Raw genomic sequence first — 22,999 nt, forward strand, 5'->3', positions numbered from 1 at the left:
AAAACTATGGGTGACTAAAATTAAAGTTAAATATATTAGAATTTCTACAAATATATTTTATTATATATCTTGTATTTCTTACAGGAATACATCTCCACTGACAGTGCTGCATTCCCATATCTATAATGAAAGAGTAACATCTTGATCTCATAAATGGTTACTTAGTGAATGCAACATTGCTGCATTATTATGATTATTTCATGGAGTTATTAGTCTATTTGTATTTTCTTATAATTTAGACCCTTAGAATATTTGTAGTGTTCTTCATATGTGGAAAGATGATGCCCACGATTCATACTGTATTTGATGACAAAACTTACTAACAGTAACTAGCCATGTGCTTTTTTTCTAGAGAAGAGCAATCTAATCAGAATTATCTTTCATTATGCATGAATGACCAACAAAGGTAGGGGCTTAAGTCCCTTTCAGTTTTGTGGAACTTATTTGTGCTTTCTCTATCATTGTCAAATTTTTATTGTAAAGCCATTATTTCATGATAGCATTATATTTCATTTTCAATATGGTGTCTCTTTGTCAGCCATTTATCCAAACTGAGATCATTATGTTCCTTTGGTAGATTTTTTAGGAGAGCAGTTGTCATCTGGAAAATCACCAGACAATATTAGCTCTGTCAGTGTGAGAGTTGACAGAGCGGGAGCATCACCTTCTTGGACAAGCCCCTCATTCTAAAGTTCACCTTGATCAAAAACCTCCTGAATCCAAAGGGCATCAGCCTAATGCCTAAGGTCAGCATTACCATAAACCACAAATACCATCCCTGACCAGAAACATTCCAAACCCCTCCCCAACCAGAGACATGCCAGCCCCGAGGTAAGCCCCCTCTGGCTGGGAAGATGCCAGCCCCAAGATAACCCCCTTGTGGCCGGAAGATGTCAGCCTCAAGATAACCTCCTTTCCACCCAGAGACATTCCAACCCTGCCATAAAACTTATCCCCCACAAAGAAACATTAAGCTTGTGATAAGCCCCCTTACCCTAAAACCAATATATACTCTTAGTCTGTAAAAGAGAATGCATCTGACTGAAATCGTCCAGAAGCCCCTCTCAGGTTTATTTCTCTAAAATAAATCTGTCTTTAACTGTTGAGCTACATTTCGTGTTTCTTTCCTCTGGCTTTAACTCTTACATTTGGTGCGGAAACCCAGGATGGGTTCTGGGGACAGAGAGTCTCTTGCAACCCAGGAAGCAGTGGGCAGTGGCAGCTCATCCTGAGTTAATTCCTGGATCCTGAGGGTTTCTGGCCACACACGCCATCTTTTCTGTCATTTCACTTTTTGACCGATTTGCAAGAGGAGGACAACTAACCTGAAGGGGACTGCAAGGCTCTGACTGGGGCTATTCCCCAGGAAGTTCTCTAAACCTTCAGGTCTCCGGAATCAACCTCTGACTGGCCACAATGGGTATTTTGCTCTCTTCCCTCCTCTTCCTCCCTCATCCTCCCTTCTCTCTGTCTGTCTTCCTCGTGCAGCTCCAGTCAAAGAGGCCCTTTGCCTATTCCAACCAGAACATCCAACATCAGATAGTCGTCCAGCTGATGGGTAAGATCTGTCCTCCCCTGGCTTTCTTGCGGTACCTGGGAAAGTCAGATCTGCTATCCTGGTCCTTGGAGGACCAGTGGGACTAAGCTAGAAGAAATCTTGGGGACACCCAGTTTCTTCTCAGGTTGACCATTCTCTTTAGAAAGAGGACTCCAGGTCTCTGTCTTTCATCTGGGGATGCCGAGAACAAAAACAGACACCCTCGGCTTCTTCTCACCAGTCCACATGGGTGCCAAACAATCCCACATTCCTACATCCTCTCCACTGGGCTGTCTCCTTCACAACCTTGCCAAAGTTGGCTTCTGGGGAAGCATAAAGCCAAAGCATTTAGTCTTTAGCCAAAGCATTGCAACACGGCCTGGCCCCAATAAAAATTAGATAATGACAGCTGATGGCCCAAAAATGGCACCTTTGACTTTCAAATTCTCAGGGACCTTGACAGCTTTATAACCAGGAATAGCAAATGGCAAGAGGTTCTCTATATTCAGGCTTTCTTCTACTTTAGATCCTGACCCTCCCTATGTCAAATTTGCACCCCTCATAAAATCCTTCTTCTCAATTAAAACCCTCCCCTGGTCTCTCCCTCCTCTGAAAACCCCTTCCTCCAAAACCCCTTCCATTAAAACCCCTTCTTCTGAAACCCCTTTTGACCTGGCGGATGAACTCCCCCCATATTCCCATCCCCTGCATCTGCTCCTTGACTGTCTGAACCCTCTGCCCCAGTGGCCCCTCCTGCCCCCAAGCCTTCAGCCCCAGACCCCACTCCTCCTCCTCCACCTGTTACCTGTTCAAAAACTACCACTCAAACCACCTCTGCCATTCTTCCTCTCCAGTAACTGGCTTGGGTTGAAAGCATTGCTCAGGTTCACATCCCTTTCTCCATATCTGATTTGTTGCAGCTCAAACAGCATCTAGGATCTTTCTCTGAAAACCCCTCCCATGATCACAGAGAATTCCTGCACATAACCCAATTCTTTAATTTAACTTGGCATGATATTTATATAATTCTAACCTCCACCCTCACTCCTGATGAAAAAGAGCTTATCTGGTGTTCATCTGAAGCCCACACAGATGAACTCCATAACAAAGCCGCTATACAAAATCCAGTGGCCAATGATGCAATCATCCATAGAGACCCAGATTGGACTTGCCAACAGGGAGACAATGGCATCAGGTGAACGGACGACATGATTACCTGTCTCCTCTCAGGGATGAACAAAAATGCCCATAAGGCAGTTAATTACGAAAAACTCAGAGAAATTACACAGGAGCCCCAGGAGAATCCTGCCATTTTCTTATCATGCCTCACTGAAGCCATGCTAAAATATATCAATCTGGATCCAGAATCTAGAGAAGGGCAAACTTCTCCACCTCCAATTTATTTCCCAGTCTGCCCCAGATATCCAGAAAATATTACAAAAATTAGGGGAGGGTCCCCAAACATCTCAGTGGGACCTCCTAAATGTGGCCTTCCATGTCTTTAACAACAGAGATGAAGAACAAAAAATTCAAAAAGACAAACATCTCTGGTTAAAATACCAGATGCTCGCTTCTGCTGTCCAAAAGTCAGTTACACAAAAGCCCCCCGATAACCCCAAGGGAAACTCCCTCACCTCTCCAGGAGTCTGTTTTGTATGTGACAACAAAGATGTTAAAACAAAGTCTTGTTCTAACCCCTGGCCTCCAACAAACCGTGCCCAACTTGCAGTCTTTGGGGACACTGGAAAATGGACTGCCCCCAATGGGGACACCCTCCCCATTTGGATGCAGCTCATAATCAGGCCCCCTGACTGTCACAGGAGGAAATGTCTTCACTGCTGGGGCTGACAGTGGAAGATCCTTAGCCCCCATGTCCATTGAGGACCAGGATCCTTAGCTCCCATGTCCAGTGAGTCCACAGAACCCAGGGTAATTGGTACAGTATCCAGTAAGATTATTTCCTCTCTCCTGTATACTGGGGTGAGCCTATCAGTATTAACCAAATATCAAGGCCCATTAGAATGTTCATCCATTTCTGTTGTTGGCATGAAGGGCATACAAGAAACCCCACGCAAAACCCCACGCCCCTATACTGCTTATTTCAGGGAACCACCCTCACTCTTTCTTGGTCATTCCTCACTGTCCCACTCCTTTACTAGGAAGGGACATCCTACACAAACTAGGGGGAATCATTCATTTATTGGCCCTACATCAAAGCCACCCTAACTTATTATGTCAAAAACAAAACCCCTCCTCAGACACTCCACATCAAAAAGTCTTAAAACCCAAATTCATCAGCCAGGTAAATCCCATAGTATGGAATGCCAACTCCCCCATAATAGCTGTCCATCATTCTCCAATTAAATTTCATTGAAGGATCTTAAGTGCTACATAGTGGGCCCACAATATCGCCTCAAACCTAATGGATTATGGGGACTCAAGCCCATCATATTCCAAGTTTTGGTTGCAAGTATTTTTTTTCTTTGAGATAGGGTCTCACTCTGTCACCCAGGCTGGAGTGCAGTGGCACAAAGTTGACTCGCTGCAACTTCCGCCTTCCAGGTTAAAGCAATTCTCCTGCCTCAGCCTCCTGAGTAGCTGGGATTACAGGTGCACACCACCATGCCTGGCTAATTGTTGTATTTTAGTAGAGATGGGGTTTCACCGTGTTGGCCAGGCTGGTCTCAAACTCTTGACCTCAAGTGATCCACCTGCCTCAGCCTCCCAAGACTGCCAGTATTTTAATTCCCACCCATTCTCCCCACAATACTCCTATTCTCCCAGTCAAAAAACTGGATGGCTCCTATAGACTGGTTCAGGATTTGTGACAAATCAACTCTGCTGTTCCTTTTTATCTTGTTGTCCCAAACCCCTACACCCTCCTATAGTGAATTCCTCCCAACACTAGCCATTTCTTGGTATTGAACCTCAAGGATGCCTTTTTATTATTATTCTACATCCCTCCTCTCAAAACCTTTTGCTTTCACTTGGACTGACCCTGACACAGGCTACTCTTAACAACTCACCTGGACTGTGCTCCACCAGGGGTTTAGGGACAGCCCTCACTATTTCGGTCAGGCACTTCAATTAGACCTCTCCCAGCTACCTCTACAACCTAGCATCTTGCTTCAGTATGTGGATGATTTACTTATTTGCAGCCCCTCTCTAGAACATTGTAATCAACATACTACCAGGCTTTTAAGTTTTTTGGCTAAATGTGGGTACTGGGTGTCCAGAAGGAAGGCCCAATTAACCTCTCCAAAAGTATCATACCTAGGATTAATCATAACTCCAAATACTCGATTAATTCCACCAGCACGAAAGCAAGGCATTCAACAAATCCCTTTTTCTAAAACAAAAAGGGACTTACTTTCTTTCCTTGGATTATCTGGATATTTCCAATTATAGACAGCAAATTTTGCCATTATTGCTAAACCCTTGTATGAACACACAAAAGGAAAGCTTGACCAAACACTCACTCCCACCCCAGACCATTATCATGCTGTCTCTCACTGAAACATGCCTTATTACAGGCCCCTGCCCTAGGCCTTCCAAACCCCTTGAAACCCTTACATCTATATTTACACAGTTCTTATAATCAGGCCCTTGGACTATTAGAACAGCCTGTGGGAGATTCCCTCCAACTGGTAGCATATTTTTCAAAACAACTAGACCCCATTTAGAAAGGCTGGCCTCTTTGCTTAAAAATTTTGTCCATACCCTCTCTAATTATCCCTAAGGCACAAAAATTCACATTCTATGAACCCCTTCAGGTATTTTCTTCTTACAGTCTGCAAGACATGCTCAGCCATAATGTGATCACTTCCATCTCATCCTCTCTCATGCAGGCCTTACATGCAACTCTCCTTCAACTGTCTATCTCTCTTCATAGATGCTCCCCATTAGTCCTGCCACTCTTTTGCCTTCAGCACGAATTTTAGACCCCAACCACCACTCATGCTCTGATTTAATTGAAAGTTCTTGGCCAGTTGCGGTGGCTTATGCCTGTAATCCCAGCATTTTGGGAGGCCAAGGCCAGTGGATTGCCTGAGCTCAGGAGTTTGAGACAGACCACCCTGGGCAACATGGTGAAACCCCATCTCTACTAAAAATACAAAAAATTGGCTGGGTGTGGTGGCAAATTCCTTTAGTCCCAGCTACTCAAGAGGCTGAGGCATGAGAGTCGCTTGAGCCCTGGAGGTGGAGGTTGCAGTGAGCCAAGATCATGCCACTGCACTCCAGTTTGGGCTACAGAGTGAGACTCCATCTCAAAAAAAGAAAGAAAATAAAATAAAAGTTGTCTCACCATGTTTCACTACCTTACTTCCACTCACATAAATGGAGCCCCAGATTGGTTTATAGATGGCAGCACATAAAAAAACCCTCCCCTCCAAGCAGGATATGCCATCATTGAGGGATATCATGATGATACTCACTCTCTCCCACCTAGAAGAGTCATAGAGGCTGCCCCCTTGCCTTTGGGCACATCCTCCTTCTCCCAGCAAGCAGAATTAGTTGCCCCAATAAGAGCCCTAGCAAAAAGCACACAAGTTAATACATACACCAATTCTAAATATGCCTACAACATCATCTATTCCAATGCCCAAATTTGGAGTGAGTGGGGCTATCTTATGGCTAAGGGAACTCCTATCATTAGTGGAAAACTAATCCATCATTTGCTTCCAGAAAAGTCTTTAGTTATCCATTGCAAAGGACTTCAATCAGATAAAAACATTTCGTTAGGAAATCATGAGGCTAACTACTGGGCAAAACAAGCCTCAACCAATCATCCAATCCCCCAATACCTATTTCCCTTTATACAACATATCCCTTCTTTTATCCAGAACACCAAATACAACAACTAGTCACAGCGGGGGCACAATTCAAGCTCCCATACTGGTTCATACAAAACAAATTAGTTGACTGGGTGCAGTGGCTTATGCCTGTAATCCCAGCACTTTGGGAGGTCAAGGTGGGCAGATCACGAGGTCAGTAGTTCAAGGCCAGCCTGGCCAACATGGTGAAACCCCATTTCTACTAAAAATACAAAAATTAGCCAGGCCTGGTGGTACGCACCGGTAATCCCAGCTACTCGGGAGGCTGAGGCAGGAGAATCACTTGAACCTGGGAGGCAGAGGTTGCGATGAGCCAAGACCGTGCCATTGCATTCCAGCCTGAGCAATAAAGTGAGACTCTGTGTCAAAACAAAACAAAAGAAAAACAAACAAACAAAAAACAAATTAGTCCTACCTGACCCTGAAAAACTACTGTTGTATGGGGATCTTATCTTACAATATTTCTTAAGCTCCCATATACTCATAAGCCCAGATATAAAGGAACAGCTAAAAGCCATTTCCCATCAATGTTCTATTTGCTGAAATGCTTCAACCCACTCCAACACTAAACCTCCTTCTTTCCCAAGCCAGGGGACGCCTTCTAGGACAGGATTGGCAAATTGATTTTACCCATATGCTCCCTGTAAAAAGGATTTGATTTCTTTCAGTTCTGGTCGATACCTTTTCAGGATGACTCGAGGCTTTTTCCACAACCAACAAATGGGCTTCTACTGTCACCTCCAAATTAACAACAGAAATCATCTCCATGTTCGGCGTGCCTCTTTCTTTTCAATCTGACAGTGGTCCTGAATTCATCTCTCAAATTACTCAAACACTTGCACAAGCCCTACAAATTGCCTGTAAGCTATGCATCCCCTCTCGACCTCAATCTTCAGGAAAGGGTGAGAAAATGAATGGCACTCTAACACATAAAGGCTGAGTTACACTTTTACCTTTGGCCCTTCTAAAAATTTGGGCTCTCCCACATAAACCCTTAATGCTCAGCCCCTTAGAACTCATGTATGGGAGACCACTTGCCCCATTTGTCCCATCTGTGGGTCAAGTGCCACCTCTACCAACTCCCCTTGTTTCCCCTCTTCTACATACCATACGCCATTTCATTTGGAAATATGCTGACAAATACCTGCCACAACTCGTCACCAACTCTTCTAATCCCTTCCTACAGCCAGGAGATTGGTCCTGGTAAAAGATCCCAGCCCTACCCCCAATTCCTCCCTCACACCTAAATGAAAGAGACCTTACCAAATCATTCTTACCACACCCACGGCAGCAAAACTCCAGGTACTCCCTAACTGGATTCATTATACTGCTCTCAAGAAAACAGAATTCCCTTCACCACATACCCAACCAACCAAATATAAAACCCCTTCAGCCTTCTCTTGTGTCTCCCCAGGACCTGTCTGTCTCCCCAAAAATCCACATAAACCACTTATGTGTCTTTCTCTCCCAAACTTTCATCACTTCCTAACAAACCATGTTACAGACTTTCAGTGGTACCCCTACAAAACTCCCATTATATAACCTGATCAGCTTCTTAACTGTTCTTTTATTTTATTTTTTATTTTTATTTTTGAAATGGAGTCTTGCTCTGTTATGCCCAGACTATTAGTTCCTCAAAGAAGACCACCAGAGTCCAGAGTCAAAGCCAAGCGGCAAGGATCTTTACTACAAGTTCGAACCTGGTCCTTCCATTCCACAGCATACAAGAGGGCCCTGAACAATGCGAGTGTTTGCTTTTTATAGCCTGAGAGTTACAGGGGAACAAAGGAATTCTTTTGGTTCCTGCTTTTTCAGTAAAACTTTGAACGGCTGTCCCCTTATCGGAGACTTTCCTGGTGGTGTTTGTACTGGGCTCAGGAAGTTTGAGAGATATATGGCGATATGTGGTGAGATGGGAAGATGGGATGTGTTTGTACTGGGCTCAGGAAGTTTGAGAGATCTATGGCGATATGTGGTGAGATGGGAAGATGGGATGTGTTTGTACTGGGCTTGTTTGTTTTGAGCCTGGGGCTGAGGAATGTGCCCGGCTCCTTTCATTCCCCCCTTTTCTTTTCAGGTATTTTTTAGAGCCAATCTTGGGTCTTATAAGTCTGATTCTGCTTCAGCGTTTACAGGTTGGTATTGGGCTCTGAGGACTATGAGTTGTACAGTGTCAAACTTTTCTCTAATGAACCGCAAAATTCTGTTAACAACATAAGTTCTTACGGTAAGCAGAAATAGTAGACTCAGTAGGGGTCCAAGGAAGGGGGCTAACAGAGAAAACATAGATGAGTTCTACTATTGGTCTGCAGCTGAAGCAAACTGCCGTGTTCTTACTTCTGTGCTTAACTTGCGTAACTGTTGGACCTGGTCTTCCACGAGCCCTGATTCATTTATGTAGAAACAACAGTCTTCCTTTAGAAACATACACGTTCCTTCTTTTTCAGCAGTGAGTAGGTCTAAGGCCTTCCGGTTCTGCAAGGTTACCTGTGCTAGGGACGTGAGCTGCCACTGGAGGGAGGCAAGGGACTCAGCTGACTCCTCCATAGCAACGGCAAATTGTTGGTACAGCTTGTTACTTTCCATAAGGGTGTGACCTAGGGCTCCCCCAGCCAGTCCGGCAGCCATGAAGGATGCGGTGAGGGAGATTCCTGCAATGAGGCAGAGAAATATGGCTCGTGCAGGTCTCGGTCTAGGGTCTGGGTGAATAACAGCACTAGTCCAGTCACTGGTATACTTTAGGAACTCGCTGGCAGTAAGCAGAGTTAACCGGGGAACTAATGTGACAGGAAGACACAGTAGGTTGGTAACAGAGGGGCTTGATAGGTTTTTAGATAATGTTCCATTACACCAGAAGAATATGCCTGACGGAGCCTTTAAGGTGATGTTAGGGGGTGTTGCAGTGATGATGCAGAGGCTGGAATTAGTTCCTGAGAAACAGTAGGGAAACTTTTCTTGACTGGGGTTTAGGTATAGTGGCACGTTAGGGATAGGGGCATATGAGAGGTTTCGGTGGTTGTTAGCTTGGGCTGAGGTGGAGGATCCTTATGGCAGGGGGACAGCGGTTAGCGGTGGATGCCTTAGAGTGGCACACAGAAAGCAGCCAGACAGGCTGTGAAGTCCTGTAAGGTTGGCAAGTTCTAATCTTTCTTGCAATAATTTTAACCAGGAAAAAGGACGTAAGTCTTGTGTCAGGCGGTTTTCTTGTCGCTGGATATTTCCATGGGCCAGGGGCCGTACCTGCACTAGACTCTGCCACAGATAGAGGTGACTGCTAGGCCATGTGGAGGCGGAGGAGTAGTATACAGCCCTGTGTTGAGGCGTGGTCCAGCGGGAGTTCTAGGGGTCTCTAACTATGTATATGAAAGGTCTTTATCTTGTCTGTGATGGAAGGGCCATCTGGGATCTATCTGTTCTTTTCTACCTTACTATTGGTATTTATGGATGTTACAATAGTTATAAGGGCAGCCGGCACTTTGGTGCCACTAATAGTGTTTACAATTGTATTCAGTCTGATCATACTTGAAGCATATTATTGGTGCTACTGGTTTGGCTACTGGGAAATCGGTAAAATTCAGTAAAATTGGGCTATTGCACCTTGAGGAGGGGCAATCTGCACTGGCCACTAATTTCCCGGGCTTATGAGGTTGCCTAGGGTGGGTTTGGTTTTCATAAAGCCAGAATCTCCAGACAAAGGGATTAGGAGCTGGCTTTATGTTTTCTTCAGCGGCCACTAGGGTGACTAATGTTAGAGTTAGACTACTTAACTGCATGTTTGCAGTGAGCTATGCTGCCGGCGCAGGGTGAGTTTTAAGGGGTTGTTCTTAGCTCTGTCCACAGTCCACATGTCCGGTGCTTCAGCCGCTGCCATGATTGGCCTTAGAAGGTCAGAGGTTGGGTCCACTGGCTTGACGTGGGTGTAGTGGATCTATGACTCAATGCCTTCTACTTTCAGGGCAGTGGGTGTGGTCAGGAGTACTTGGAGTGGTCCTTTCTACCTGGGCTCTAGGGTCTCTTGTCGGTGTCGCTTAACTAGGACCTAGTCTCCTGGCTGGTACGGATGGGGTGTCGGTGGGGGACTGGTCTCATATAGCTCTTTCAGCTTGGGCCAGATTTCTTGGTGAATTTTCTGTAAGGCTTGTAAGGAAAATAAGAATTCAGAGACATTTTCTGTTTCAGAATTAAGCAGGTCATCTTTTAAGCTAGGAACCAGGGATGGAGGTCTGCCATACATGATTTCGTAAGGGGTAAGGCCTAGTTTGTAAGGGGTATTACGGGCCTGGAACAGAGCATAGGGGAGAAGGACTACTTAATTAGCGCCAGTCTTTATAGTCAATTTAGTTAAGGTCTCTTTTAAGGTCTGATTCATCCTTTCTACCTGTCCTGAACTCTGGGGCCTGTAAGCGCAATGTAGTTTCTAATTTGCCTTAAGGATGGAAGCCAAGTCCTGACTTACCTTAGCGACGAAAGCAGGCCTATTATCTGACCTTATCTGGAGGGGAAGCCATACTTGGGAAGGATATCTTCTAGAATTTTCTTTGCTACAACCTGAGCAGTTTCTTTTTTGGTTGGGAATGCTTCAGTCCACCTTGAAAAAGTATCTACAAAGACAAGTAAGTACCGGTACCCGTACTTTCCTGGCTTTATTTCGGTAAAATCTACTTCTTAGTAGATACCAGGCCTGGTTCCTTTGAGCCTTGTTCCTGCTGCAGCTTGAGATTGGGGGTATGCATTGTTAAGCTGGCAGACTTTGCAACTTGTCGCGATACTGCTGGCCGTCTCAGCTATATGTCTGATTTTGAGCTTGGAGCGTCTGATCATGTCTATCATCCGCTGGGCCCCCAGGTGGGTGGTTCGGTGGATGTGTTCTAACACCTGTTGTCCTAGTTTTTCTGGTAGGATGGTTTGGTCATTAGTATCAGTCCACCACCTATTCTGGATTTGTTTCAGGGGAAGTTTGTCAATCTACTGGAGATCTTGTTCTGAATATTCAGGGAAATATGGCAAGTCCTGGGGGCCTGGGTCAGGGAGCTGGAGTGCAAGGAGTTGGCTGGGAGCCTTCGCCACATTCCTTGCAGTTTGTCTGCCAGAAAGTTGCCTTGAGCAGTTGGAGTAGTTAGTTTCTGATTCCTTGGGCAATGTACAATGGCTAACTTTTCTGGCCTCTATAGGGCTGTTAGCAGGGCTAGGATCTCTTGCTTGTTTTTTATCTCTTTTCCTTCAGCCGTCAGTAACCCTCGCTCCCTGTAAATGGCCTTATGTATATGCGCCGTTGCAAAAGCATATCGGCTGTCTGTATATACTGTCAGCTTTTTCCTCGCCTTTAAGGTAAGAGCTTGGGTGAGCACTATCAGTTCGGCCTTCTGGGCTGATGTCCCCGGGGGCAGGGGTTCCGCCCAGATTACCTCAGTCTCTGAAGTTACTGCCGCTCTAGCGTACCTCTGGCCTTGATGCATGAAGCTGCTCCTATCAGTGAACCAGACGAGGTCGGCGTCAGGAAGTGGGCGGTCCTGCAGGTCTTCTCGAACTCCGTGCACCTGAGCTAGTATCTTGGTGCAGTCATGGAGTGGGGCATCTAGGTCCAGGTTGGGCAGCAGCGAGGCAGGGTTTAAGGTCGTTGGGGGCAGGAAAATTATCCTGAGAGGATTTAGTAGTAGTCCTTGGTAGTGGGTGAGCCGGGCGTTACTCATCCATCGATTAGGTGGCTGTTTGAGTACACCTTCGATGGCATGTGTAGTAACGACCCGCAATTCTTGCCCTATGACAAGTTTATCAGCATCTTGCACCATCAGAGCCGTGGCCGCAATCATTCGGAGACAAGGGGGCCACCTGGCAGCTACTGGGTCTAACTTCTTTGACAGGTAGGCAACTGGCCTCCGCCAGGGGCCTAAGTTCTGAGTTATTACTGCCTTGGCAACACCTTTATTCTCATCCACGTATAAGTGGAAGGGCTTGGTAACATCAGGTAGTCTTAGTGCAGGCGCAGAGAGTAGGGCGGTTTTAATCTGTTGGAAGGCCAACTCGGCTTCGTCTGTCCAATTAAATGGCTGTTGCCCCCGTGTTGCCTGATACAAGGGTTTAGCCAGTTCTGTGAACTTAGGTATCCATAGTCTGCAAAATCTTGCCGACCTTAGGAATTCTCTCACTTGTCGGGTGGATTGTGGCCTGGAATCTGCAGAACAGTTTGTTTCCAGGCGTCTGTTAGCCAGCGCTGCCCTCCTTTAAGCAGGTACCTTAGATATGTTACCTCTGGCTTACAGATTTGAGCTTTCTTTGCCGAGGCTCGGTAGCCTAGATTCCTTAGAGCTTGTAAGAGACCTTTGGTCCCTTGGATGCAAGCTTCTTGGGTCTCAGCAGCAATTAGGAGGTCATCAACATACTGTAGTAAAATTATTTCAGGGTGTTTACGTCGGTACTCACCTAGGTCTTCATGGAGGGCCTCATCGAACAGGGTAGGAGAGTTTTTGAATCCTTGCAGCAGCCTGGTCCATGTCAGTTGGCCACTTATGCCCTTATCAGGGTCATTCTACTCGAAGGCGAGGAGCTTTTGGCTCTGAGGGGCTAAAGGCAAACTGAAGAAAGCATCTTTCAAGTCTAAAACAGTGTACCATTGATGTTTAGGGTTTAAGGTACTTAGGAGGGTATACGGGTTAGGTACAGTTGGATGTTTGTCCACAACCTTCTTGTTGATTTCTCTTAAGTATTGTACAGGTCTGTATTCTCTACTATTAGGTTTTCGTACTGGCAACAATGGAGTATTCCAGGGTGAGTGACATGGGCAAAGGATCCTTTGGTCAAGGAGCTGGTGGATATGTGGGGCAATCTTTTTCTTGGCCTCTAGGGGCATCGGGTATTGGCGTACCTGCACGGGGTCTGTCCTAGGCTTTAGTTCAATAAATAAGGCAGGACGGTGTTTTGCTAGACTTAAGCCCCCCGTCTCTGCCCACGCTTCTGGATATTGCTGGAGCCAGGTTGCTATGTCCTGGTCAGGGGCCGCTTTCTCCTGGTGGAGCCGGTACTTGTCTTCTAGGTTTATAGTCAGGACGGACACGGGTCGATTGTGGGAGTTGGTCACTACGGGCCTCTCAGGGAGGAAATGGATCTGTGCTCCTATTTTAGTTAGCAGGTCTCTCCTTAATAGGGGACAGGGGCTCTTAGGGATGACCAGGAAAGAATGGGTTACATTCTTGGCTCCGAGGTTTACTGTTCTTTTTGTTGTCCATGGGTATTTCTTAACTCCTGTGGCCTCTTGTACCTACGAGGATTTGGAGGATAATTTCCTATTAGTTTTAACTAAGACCGAGTGCTGTGCTCCTGTATCGACTAAGAACTGGACTGGGGACCTTTCCACTTGCAAAGTTACCCTAGGTTTGGGGAGGGGGTCCGAACCCTGTCTTCTTTAGTCTTCGTCTTGAGTGACTAGTACGGGTGTAGACCTAGGGGGTCCGGGTCCCTGTCCTCATGGTTTCTTTTTGGGGCAGTCTCTTACCTAGTGGCCAGCCTCATTACAATAGGCACATTGGTCTTTGCTCAGATTATCATGCCGGGGGGGCCACCTAGGTTGGGTGTACTCTGGCTGTAGATGCTCTTTCTGTACTACTGCTGCCAGGACCTTGGTCATTTTTTCAGTGGCCTTAAATTGCTTTCCCTCTGGAGTATCTCTGTTATTGTAAACCTGCTGGGCTATCTGAAGGAGGTCCTGAATCCGCTTCCTCTCCAAGTCTTCTAATTTCTGGAGTTTTCTTTTAATATCTGGGGCTGCCTGATTTACAAAAGACATTACAACAGCTGCCTGACTTCCTGGAACCTCTGGATCTATGGGGGTGTACTGTCTAAAAGCTTCTATTAATCTTTCTAAGTAGGTAGCTAGGCTCTCTGTCTTCCTCTGCAGAATAGAATATACTTTAGCCAAATTAGTGGGCTTGCGAGCAGCTGCCCGGAGACCTGCCATTAGAGTCTGGCGATAAAGGTGTAGCCGTCCTTTACTTTCTGCCGTATTGTAGTCCCACGCCGGCCTCGTCAGAGGAAAGGTTGCATTTATGAGGTCGGGGTTGGCAGTCGGTTGACCGTCATCCCCCGGGACCAGCTTTCTAGTTTCTATCTGTATTCTCTCTCGCTCCTCCATGGTGAACAAGATTTGGAGGAGCTGCTGACAATCATCTCAAGTGGGCTGGTGGGTGAACATGACACTATCCAGTAAAGCCAGTAAATCTTTGGGGTTGTCTGAAAACCGAGCACTCTGAGTCTTCCAGTTATACAGATCACTGGTGGAGAATGGCCAGTACTGGAGCCTGGGGATTCCTGTGTCATCTGGGGGTCTTATTTCCCGAAGGGGTAAAGCCACCGTGGAGTCAGGCGGCTGAGGGGGGCTAGTCCACGAAGTGCGCCCTTGTGTCCGCCCTGCTGGCCCTTCAAAGTTACTTTCCTTTTCAGCGGGCCCGTGTGTGCCAGCCGCCTCCTGTCTGCCTGCTCCTTCCCGCAGCTCAGCCAGGGGGGCTGGGGCCTGGGGCCCGGAGGGGTACGGAGGGGGTTCAGTGAACAGTGGGTCCCCGCTGTCAGGTAGAACAGGATGGGGGGGAGGCAGTTGGCTGCTTGGATTTTAGTGGTCGAGCAACCAGTGCCTTACAGGGTTCAGAAGCTAATTGGAAAGGGGACAGCCAAGGAGGCGGGTTCTTAACAAGGTCCTGCCATATGAGGATATATGGGATTTGATCTAAGTGGCCTGCATGCCTAAGTAGGAAAATCTTGGACTTTAGTGATGACAGCAAGTCGGAAGGTCCCTTCGGGTGGCCACCTCACATCAAAGGCAGGCCATTCGGAGTGACACAGAGTAATTAGCTTTCCTTTCCTGATTTCTATACTAAGATCATGGCCCCTTGCTCTAACTTCTTTGAAATTACTAGTAAGGAGAGATAGGGGAGTGCTCTGGGTATTACCTATCCTGTAATAATTTGTAGTCTCTTCCTATAAAGGAATGTGGGCTTGAATCCTTGTAAAGGAAATCTGATTTGACTTCTTAATGATATCTAATTGCAGGCGCACTTTGGCAGCCTTGGTCAGGGTTAGCTGCCTAGATCGTAGTCGCGCTGAGGCAGCCCAGGTCAGAGGCAGCTGCTGCCCGCCAAACCGGGGCAGTTCAGATCGCAAGCGCGCACCGGAAGCCCGGGTCAGAGTTAGCTGCCTGGGTCGCGGTCACGCTGAGGCAGCCCAGGTCAGAGGCAGCTGCTGCCCGCCAAACCGGGGCAGTTCAGATCGCAAGCGCGCACCGGAAGCCCGGGTCAGAGTTAGCTGCCTGGGTCACGGTCGCGCTGAGGCAGCCCAGGTCAGAGGCAGCTGCTGCCCACCAAACCGGGGCAGTTCAGATCGCAAGCGCGCACCGGAAGCCCGGGTCAGAGTTAGCTGCCTGGGTCGCGGTCGCGCTGAGGCAGCCCAGGTCAGAGGCAGCTGCTGTCCGCCAAACTGGGGCAGTTCAGATTGCAATATAGATCAGATGAGAGCCAGGGGACGTCTCCTACTGGTCTCCGCTGGCCGTCCTATAGCGCGTCCACCAGGACTGTGCCAGCTCCAGTTTCAGACCTCGCAAGTCACAGATTCGGATTCAGAACAGACAACAGACACAGACAGACAAACGGAGACGAGCCAGCTCACCTATCAGTAGATCAATCCTAGCAGATCCATTGACTAGGGGTCTGGTGGGCTTGGGGAATCCCGGACGAGCCCCCAGATGTTATGCCCAGACTATTAGTTCCTCAAAGAAGACCACCAGAGTCCAGAGTCAAAGCCAAGCGGCAAGGATCTTTACTACAAGTTCGAACCTGGTCCTTCCATTCCACAGCATACAAGAGGGCCCCGAACAATGCGAGTGTTTGCTTTTTATAGCCTGAGAGTTACAGGGGAACAAAGGAATTCTTTTGGTTCCTGCTTTTTCAGTAAAACTTTGAACGGCTGTCCCCTTATCGGAGACTTTCCTGGTGGTGTTTGTACTGGGCTCAGGAAGTTTGAGAGATATATGGCGATATGTGGTGAGATGGGAAGATGGGATGTGTTTGTACTGGGCTCAGGAAGTTTGAGAGATATATGGCGATATGTGGTGAGATGGGAAGATAGGATGTGTTTGTACTAGGCTCAGGAAGTTTGAGAGATATATGGCGATATGTGGTGAGATAGGAAGATGGGATGTGTTTGTACTAGGCTTGTTTGTTTTGAGCCTAGGGCTGAGGAATGTGCCCGGCTCCTTTCAGCTCTTTTCTCCCAGGCTGGAGTGCAGTGGCATGATCTCAGCTCACTGCAACCTCCACCTCCTGGGTTCAAGCTATTCTTCTGCCTCAGCCTCCCGAGTAGCTGGGATTACAGGTGCCAGCCACCATGCCCAGCTAATTTTTGTACTTTTTAGTAGAGACAAGGTTTCACCATGTTGGCTAGGCTGGTCTCGAACTCCTGACCTCAGCTGATCCACCCGTCTTGGCCTTCCAAAGTGCTGGAATTACAGGCGGGAGCCACCGAGCCCAGCCCACCTCCTTGCTGTTCCATGGGACCTATGGCTTCAAGGAACTTTCCAGGACTTTACTCCTACCCAAATAACCTTTTTCTCTTTCTGCTTGTTTTTTTCAGTATAAATTCCCTAAGTACATCAACCTCACCAATACAACCACTCCTCACTGCTCTCAAGCTTGAACACTCTATAAACCTTACACAGTCCTTCTTGCTGCGAGCTAACTCTTCCTTTGCTCTGGAATGCTGGATGTGCTTATCGCTGTTTTCCTCAGCCTACACAGCCCTTCCTGCACCCCTTCATGACCTTTCAGGAGGGAGCATAACCCTAATTTATAAATTCCAAAAAGGAGCTTCCTTTTTTGAAAGAGCTGACACCCTTGTTGATGATTATCCTACTTCCAGGGCCTATCAGGCTATCAAATTATTTCAAATCTATCACAACTCCTTGCAATGCCTCAAGCCCCAAGGCCCTCCCATTAAAGGGCCTATAACTAAACACACCCACCTTTTACAACATGCCTCACTCTGCTTTTCAGCCTCTGAGGGAAATCTCCCTGTAGGATCCTTAACACCTAACCAGTGCAACCATACTGTCATTTTTAAATACTCCCTGACCATCAAACTAACCAAGTTAACTACCAAGTATCACTTGAAGCATATGGAGCATTTCTCTGTCCGGCTCATTTTATGGCCTCTCCCTTAACCAATACCTCCTGCATAACTTGTGCTGTCCCTTGTGCCCACCTTTTTCCATGGCTCAATATCAATGGTGCAACATCTGATCAAATTAAGTGTGCAAAAAATAACTCTTCCTATGTTTCTACTATAATAGGTGTCTCCGTGGCCTCCTCTTTGTCCATCTGGAGTAATGAATGACAGGAAAGGAAAAACACTCCATCTTTAGTTCACCTATTCCCCTTCCATATCTCTGCCTGTATACACGACAAGGCCTGTACTTTTTGTGTGGCACCAACACATATCTTTGTCTCTCTACCAATGGAGAGACAAAGTCTCGCTCTGTTACCCAGGTTGAAGTGCAGTGGCACAATCTCTGCTCACTGCAAGCTCCACCTCCCAGGTTCACACCATTCTCTCACCTCAGCCTCCTGAGTAGCTGGGACTACAGGTGCCCACCACCACTCCCTGCTAATTTTGTTTTTGTATTTTTAGTAGAGACGGCAGGATCGTGGCCATTCCACAGACAACTATGCAAAAACACCTACAGACGGCATTGCTCCTATAGTCAACCTGAGACCAGAAAACTCTCTGTCCCCTCATCAGCAAGAAGTAGCCAGAAAGAACATGCTACCCCTCATCTTTGTTATAACTATGGTGTCTGGATTGACAGAGTAGGAGCATCACCATCTTGGACAAGCCCCTCATTCTAAAGTTCACCTTGATCAAAAACTGCCTAAATCCAAAGGGCGTCAGCCTAATGGCTAAGGTCAGCACAACCATAAACCACAAATAACATCTCCAAACAGAAACATTCCAAACTCCTCAATGACCAGAGACATGCTAGCCCCAAGATAATCTCCCTCCGGCCAGGAAGACGCCAGCCTTGTGATAACCCCTCTCTGGTCAGAAAGATGTTATCCCCAAGATAACCTCCCCTCCACCCAGAGACATTTCAATCCCTCCATAAAACTTCTCCCTCACACAGAAGAATTCCAAGCTTGTGATAGGCACCCTCACCCTAAAACCAATATATACTCTTAGTCTGTAAGAGAAAGTGCTCCTGACCAAAATTGGCCAGAAGCCCCACAGTTATATTTTCTCAAAAATAAATCTGTCTCTAACTGTTGAGCCGCATTTTGTGTTTCTTTTCTCTTTCTTTAACTCTTACACAAAGCATTATGGATTTGTGTTTTGAGCTCTCCAAGTTTGTTTGAGCAAATTTCTAATCCAAACTTGGTTAGAAATTTATGACAGAAATATGACTGGGTTCAGGATCCCATTGGGTTTGATAATTAACTGGATGGAATCCAGTTAGAGGTCCCTTTTCTCTGAATAGGTCAGATATCAACCAATAGTAAATGACAATATTACAGGGCATATAAACTTTGGTTTTTGGAAATTGACAGAGTTTTTTTATGTTCTAGTGCTTTTGTTTCTTTTTCTTATGACCTTAGGCAGGGAAAAATTGTTGGCTAAATTGATCAAGAAGAACAGTGCCAAAGCCAAGATTCAAGGTAAAAATGGGATACTTAATTTCTTAAGAACTGAATAATCCACCTTCTAGCTATGGCTACATTTACATGTATAAGTATTAGACCCCAGAAGCAGCAAATTCTTAAAGAAATGGCAAAAACATACTAAAGGTAATTTGAAATTACAATGGAATGTTCCAAATAAACAATACTGCATTTTAAGAGGTGTATTTGAAAATGAGGTTTTTCTAATTAGTCTTATCTAGGAATGACTGTTGATGTGCACAAGCTTATAAAAAGATTTCAATATTGTTTTTTAAAAAGACAATAAGAGGCAAAGAAAAAGGCTTAAGTGAATTACTGGTGAGACAATTAACTATGCTACACTTTTAAACTATGCCCTTCCTGAAGGTGAGAAAAAAGTTATCCTAGATAAAGTGTTTATAAAAGGTAGGCCCGGCTGAGCACGGTGGCTCACACCTGTAATCCCAGCACTTTAGGAGGCCGAGGTGGGCGGATCATGAGGTCAAAAGATCGAGACCATCCTGGCCAACATGGTGAAACCCCATCTCTACTAAAAATACAGAAATTAGCTGGGTGTGGTGGTGCACGTCAGTAGTCCCAGCTACTTGGGAAGCTGAGGAAAGAGAATTGCTGGAACCTGGGTAGTGGAAGTTGCAGTGAGCCGAGATCATGCCACAGTACTCCAGCCGCCCTCAGTCTCAAAAAAAAAAAAAAAAAAATAAAAAAAGGTAGACCCTCAGCTAAAATAGGCTCACACCTTTTTCAGATTTATCCTTCCTGACTCCAGCCATAAGAGAATGCTTTCTTTGCCCTGTTCTTTAATGGGCTCCACCCTAAACTCGGTGATTTTAGTTAGGAAAGAGGAGCTAAGTTAAAAAGACCACATATTAAACTAAAACACCTCTTCTTGGAGTTTAACTGGTTGTTTTGAAAACATTTTGTAAAAGAAATCTACATCTGTTAAGAAAATCTCCATTTGTAAGGTGTCTGCCTGTGTACGTTAGAAACTCTTATTATTTTAAAACTCACACATTATACCTTTGTTTAAGGTGCTTTCTATTTTGTCTTAACTAAACTTTTACTTACACCATACTTTTCTTAGTTTGAGTTAATGATACAATATTTTTGCCTTTCACAGATTGTAAGGATTGGGGAAAAAAGCAAATACAAAACCAATATTTTTCCCTAAAGTGTTAGCTTTGTGCTTTAAAAATATAAGTGTTCTTGTTTCACCCAAGAGTTGTTCCTTTAGACATGCAAATTAGTTGCCTAGCTAACAATCATTTAGGGCAAAGAAGCAGGAAATTGGAAGATTGATAGGTTGAATAGGGAAATTAAAAGTATTTAAAAGTCAGCAAATGAGAATTTTTAAATGAAAGCTGTAAAATCTGCTTCTGTCTGTGTGTTTGTGCTATGTGTATGTGACAATATGTTGTAAATAAAACATGTTTTAAAATTCCTGGTAAGTAGAACTGGCTTCAAAATTATCAGTTAGATATACTTTGATACTTGCTTGATGTGACTGTTGTCTTACAATTTTGGTTTTGAGTGTGGATTCAGGGGCCTGGATAGGTGTACATGGTGAGGCCTGGGGACAAGCACTCATTGCCTAGACCAGCAGCCGAAGGCAGCATCAAGTGCAATATGACCCCTTTTCTGGCCTAGCTTTGCTTCCTGACAGTTCTGGAAAATGTGGGATCCCTCTCCTGTGCTGAACTTCATACCTGTTATTTCAATTTAGGATTCAATGAGGCCCTGTCCTTCATAGCCATTTTGTGTGCCAATGGCTATTTGAGACCCAGTGAAATGGCCTCATTGTCTGAGGTATCACCAGAAGTTCTTTCTCTCATGACTAGGAAAATTAAGAAGCACAGACAGCAAGGGCAAGATGGGAGCAAAAGTTTAATAAGCAAAAGAAGAAAGCTCTCTGCCATGGAGAGGGGGCCCAAAAGAGGGTTGCCATTTCACAGTTGAATACAAAGGCTTTTGTGTGTATGTGTTTGTGTGTGTGTGTGTGTGTGTGTGTTTGTGTGTGATGGAGTCTTGACCTGTTGCCCAGGCCAGAGTGCAGTGGTGTAATCTCGGCTCACCACAACCTCTGTCTCCTGGGTTCAAGGGATTCTTCTACCTCAGCCTGCCAAGTAGCTGGGACTACAGGCATGCACCACCATGCCCAGCTAATTTTTGTATTTTTAGTAGAGACGGGGTTTCACTATGTTGGCCAGGCTGGTCTTGAACTCCTGACCTTGTGATCCGCCCACCTTGGCCTCCCAAAGTGCTGGGATTACAGGTGTGAGCCACGGCACCCAGCCGAATACAAAGACTTTTATGGACAAGATAGTGGGGCAGGATGTTTTATTTACATAAGGTGCAAAAAACCGGTTAGAAGTATGTATTTTATTTGCATAAGGCACGAATTCCTGACAGCTTCACCCTGTCCTTCTAGTATGCACATGAACTCTTAGTCTAAGTTATTCCATGTTGTTTAACTTTCCTTAACTGTGTATATGTTAGGTGACAGAATTTTCCATTGTGGATGTGCCTGGTTCCTCTTATCTGTGCAACTACAGGCATGTTCCAAGCAAGCCCCCTGACTGTGCAAGTTCCCTCATCTAAGTATGTCCTCAAAAGGAAAGGAACGTGTTCACTGAGGCCCACCATATATATGTGAAACTTGCTGATTACACAGAAGGCATTTTTTTTGTGTGTTGGACCTTACTTACTTATCTGTTTTGCAGCCTGATCTTTCAGGCAACTCTCTTGTTATAAAAGGAATTTTTCTGAGGACTTTGTTCTAAATATCTGCTTAATTGGTTCCTTTCTCTTCTTCTTCTTTTTTTTTTTTTTTTTTTTTTCGAGACGGAGTCTCACTCTCGCCCAGGCTGGAGTGCAGTGGTGCAATCTCGGCTTACTGCAAGCTCCGCCTTCTGGGTTCACGCCATTCTCCTGCCTCAGCCTCCCGAGTACCTGGGACCACAGGAACCCGCCACCACGCCCGGCTAATTTTTTTATTTTAGTGGAGACGGGGTTTCACCATGTTAGCCAGGATGGTCTCGATCTCCTGACCTCTTGATCCACCCACCTTGGCCTCCCGAAGTGCTGGGATTACAGGCGTGAGCCACCGCACCTGGCCCTTTTTTTTTTTTTTTTGAGACACAGTCTTGTACTGTTGCCCAGGCTGGAGTGCAGTGGTGCGATCTCGGCTCACTGCAACCTCCACCTCCCGGGTTCAAGCAGTCCTCCTGCCTCAGCCTCCCAAGTAGCTGGGACTACAGGCACACACTGCCACGCCCAGCTAATTTTTTGTGTTTTAATAGAGATGGGGTTTCACAATGTTGCCCAGGCTGGTCACGAACTCCTGAGCTCAGGCAATCCACCCACCTCAGCCTCCCAAAGTGCTGGGATTACAGGCGTTGAGTCACCGCGCCCTGGCCTTTCTCTTCTTTCACCAGGATGACTGAGAAAGACATTAGAGAATGTACCCAGGTCATAGTTTCAAAATCCTTTTCAATAATTTAAGATCTTAAAGACATGTTATGTTAATTTAATAATGTTTATAAAATCAGAGTCATTTGTACATTAAAATACTAAAACGTTAATTATTAAATATCACCTTAAGTTTATATGCTTTGGTGTCTTATTTTTATGTGATATAGAAAAGCTGAGTATATTTAGATCTGTTAGTAAAAGGAACATTGAGGACACATTTCTTTAAACAATTATAAAATAATTTTTATATACAAATATGGATACAAAACTATTCAAAATTACTTACTAGGGATTTTGCTAAAAATGAGAATTACTAAGAGTTAATGGAATTAATTATAAATATAAGTATATCTGTAATGTGTAAGACAAACAATTCTGCATAATTTGCAAACAAGCAAGATGTGCTTTTGATGAGGAAAGTTATAAAGGCATTAAAATGTGTGTTTGTTTAAAAAAATTTTTCAGTTTTG

General features: G+C 45.5%; 1 protein-coding gene across 1 annotated transcript in view; it reads left to right on the forward strand.

The window, feature by feature from the left end:
- The window catches only part of LOC115935981 (cyclin-Y-like protein 2), a 51,859-nt gene extending 33,189 nt beyond the window's left edge, over positions 1–18,670 (forward strand). Inside the window, 2 exon segments of the mRNA XM_063709688.1 lie at positions 578–746; positions 18,040–18,670. Coding sequence (XP_063565758.1) covers positions 578–626 — 49 coding nt within the window. The 3' untranslated portion in view covers positions 627–746; positions 18,040–18,670.
- Positions 18,671–22,999: the final 4,329 nt, after the last annotated feature.

The sequence above is a fragment of the Gorilla gorilla genome, chromosome 8, assembly GCF_029281585.2.
Source record: "Gorilla gorilla gorilla isolate KB3781 chromosome 8, NHGRI_mGorGor1-v2.1_pri, whole genome shotgun sequence".
Taxonomy (NCBI): domain Eukaryota; kingdom Metazoa; phylum Chordata; class Mammalia; order Primates; family Hominidae; genus Gorilla; species Gorilla gorilla.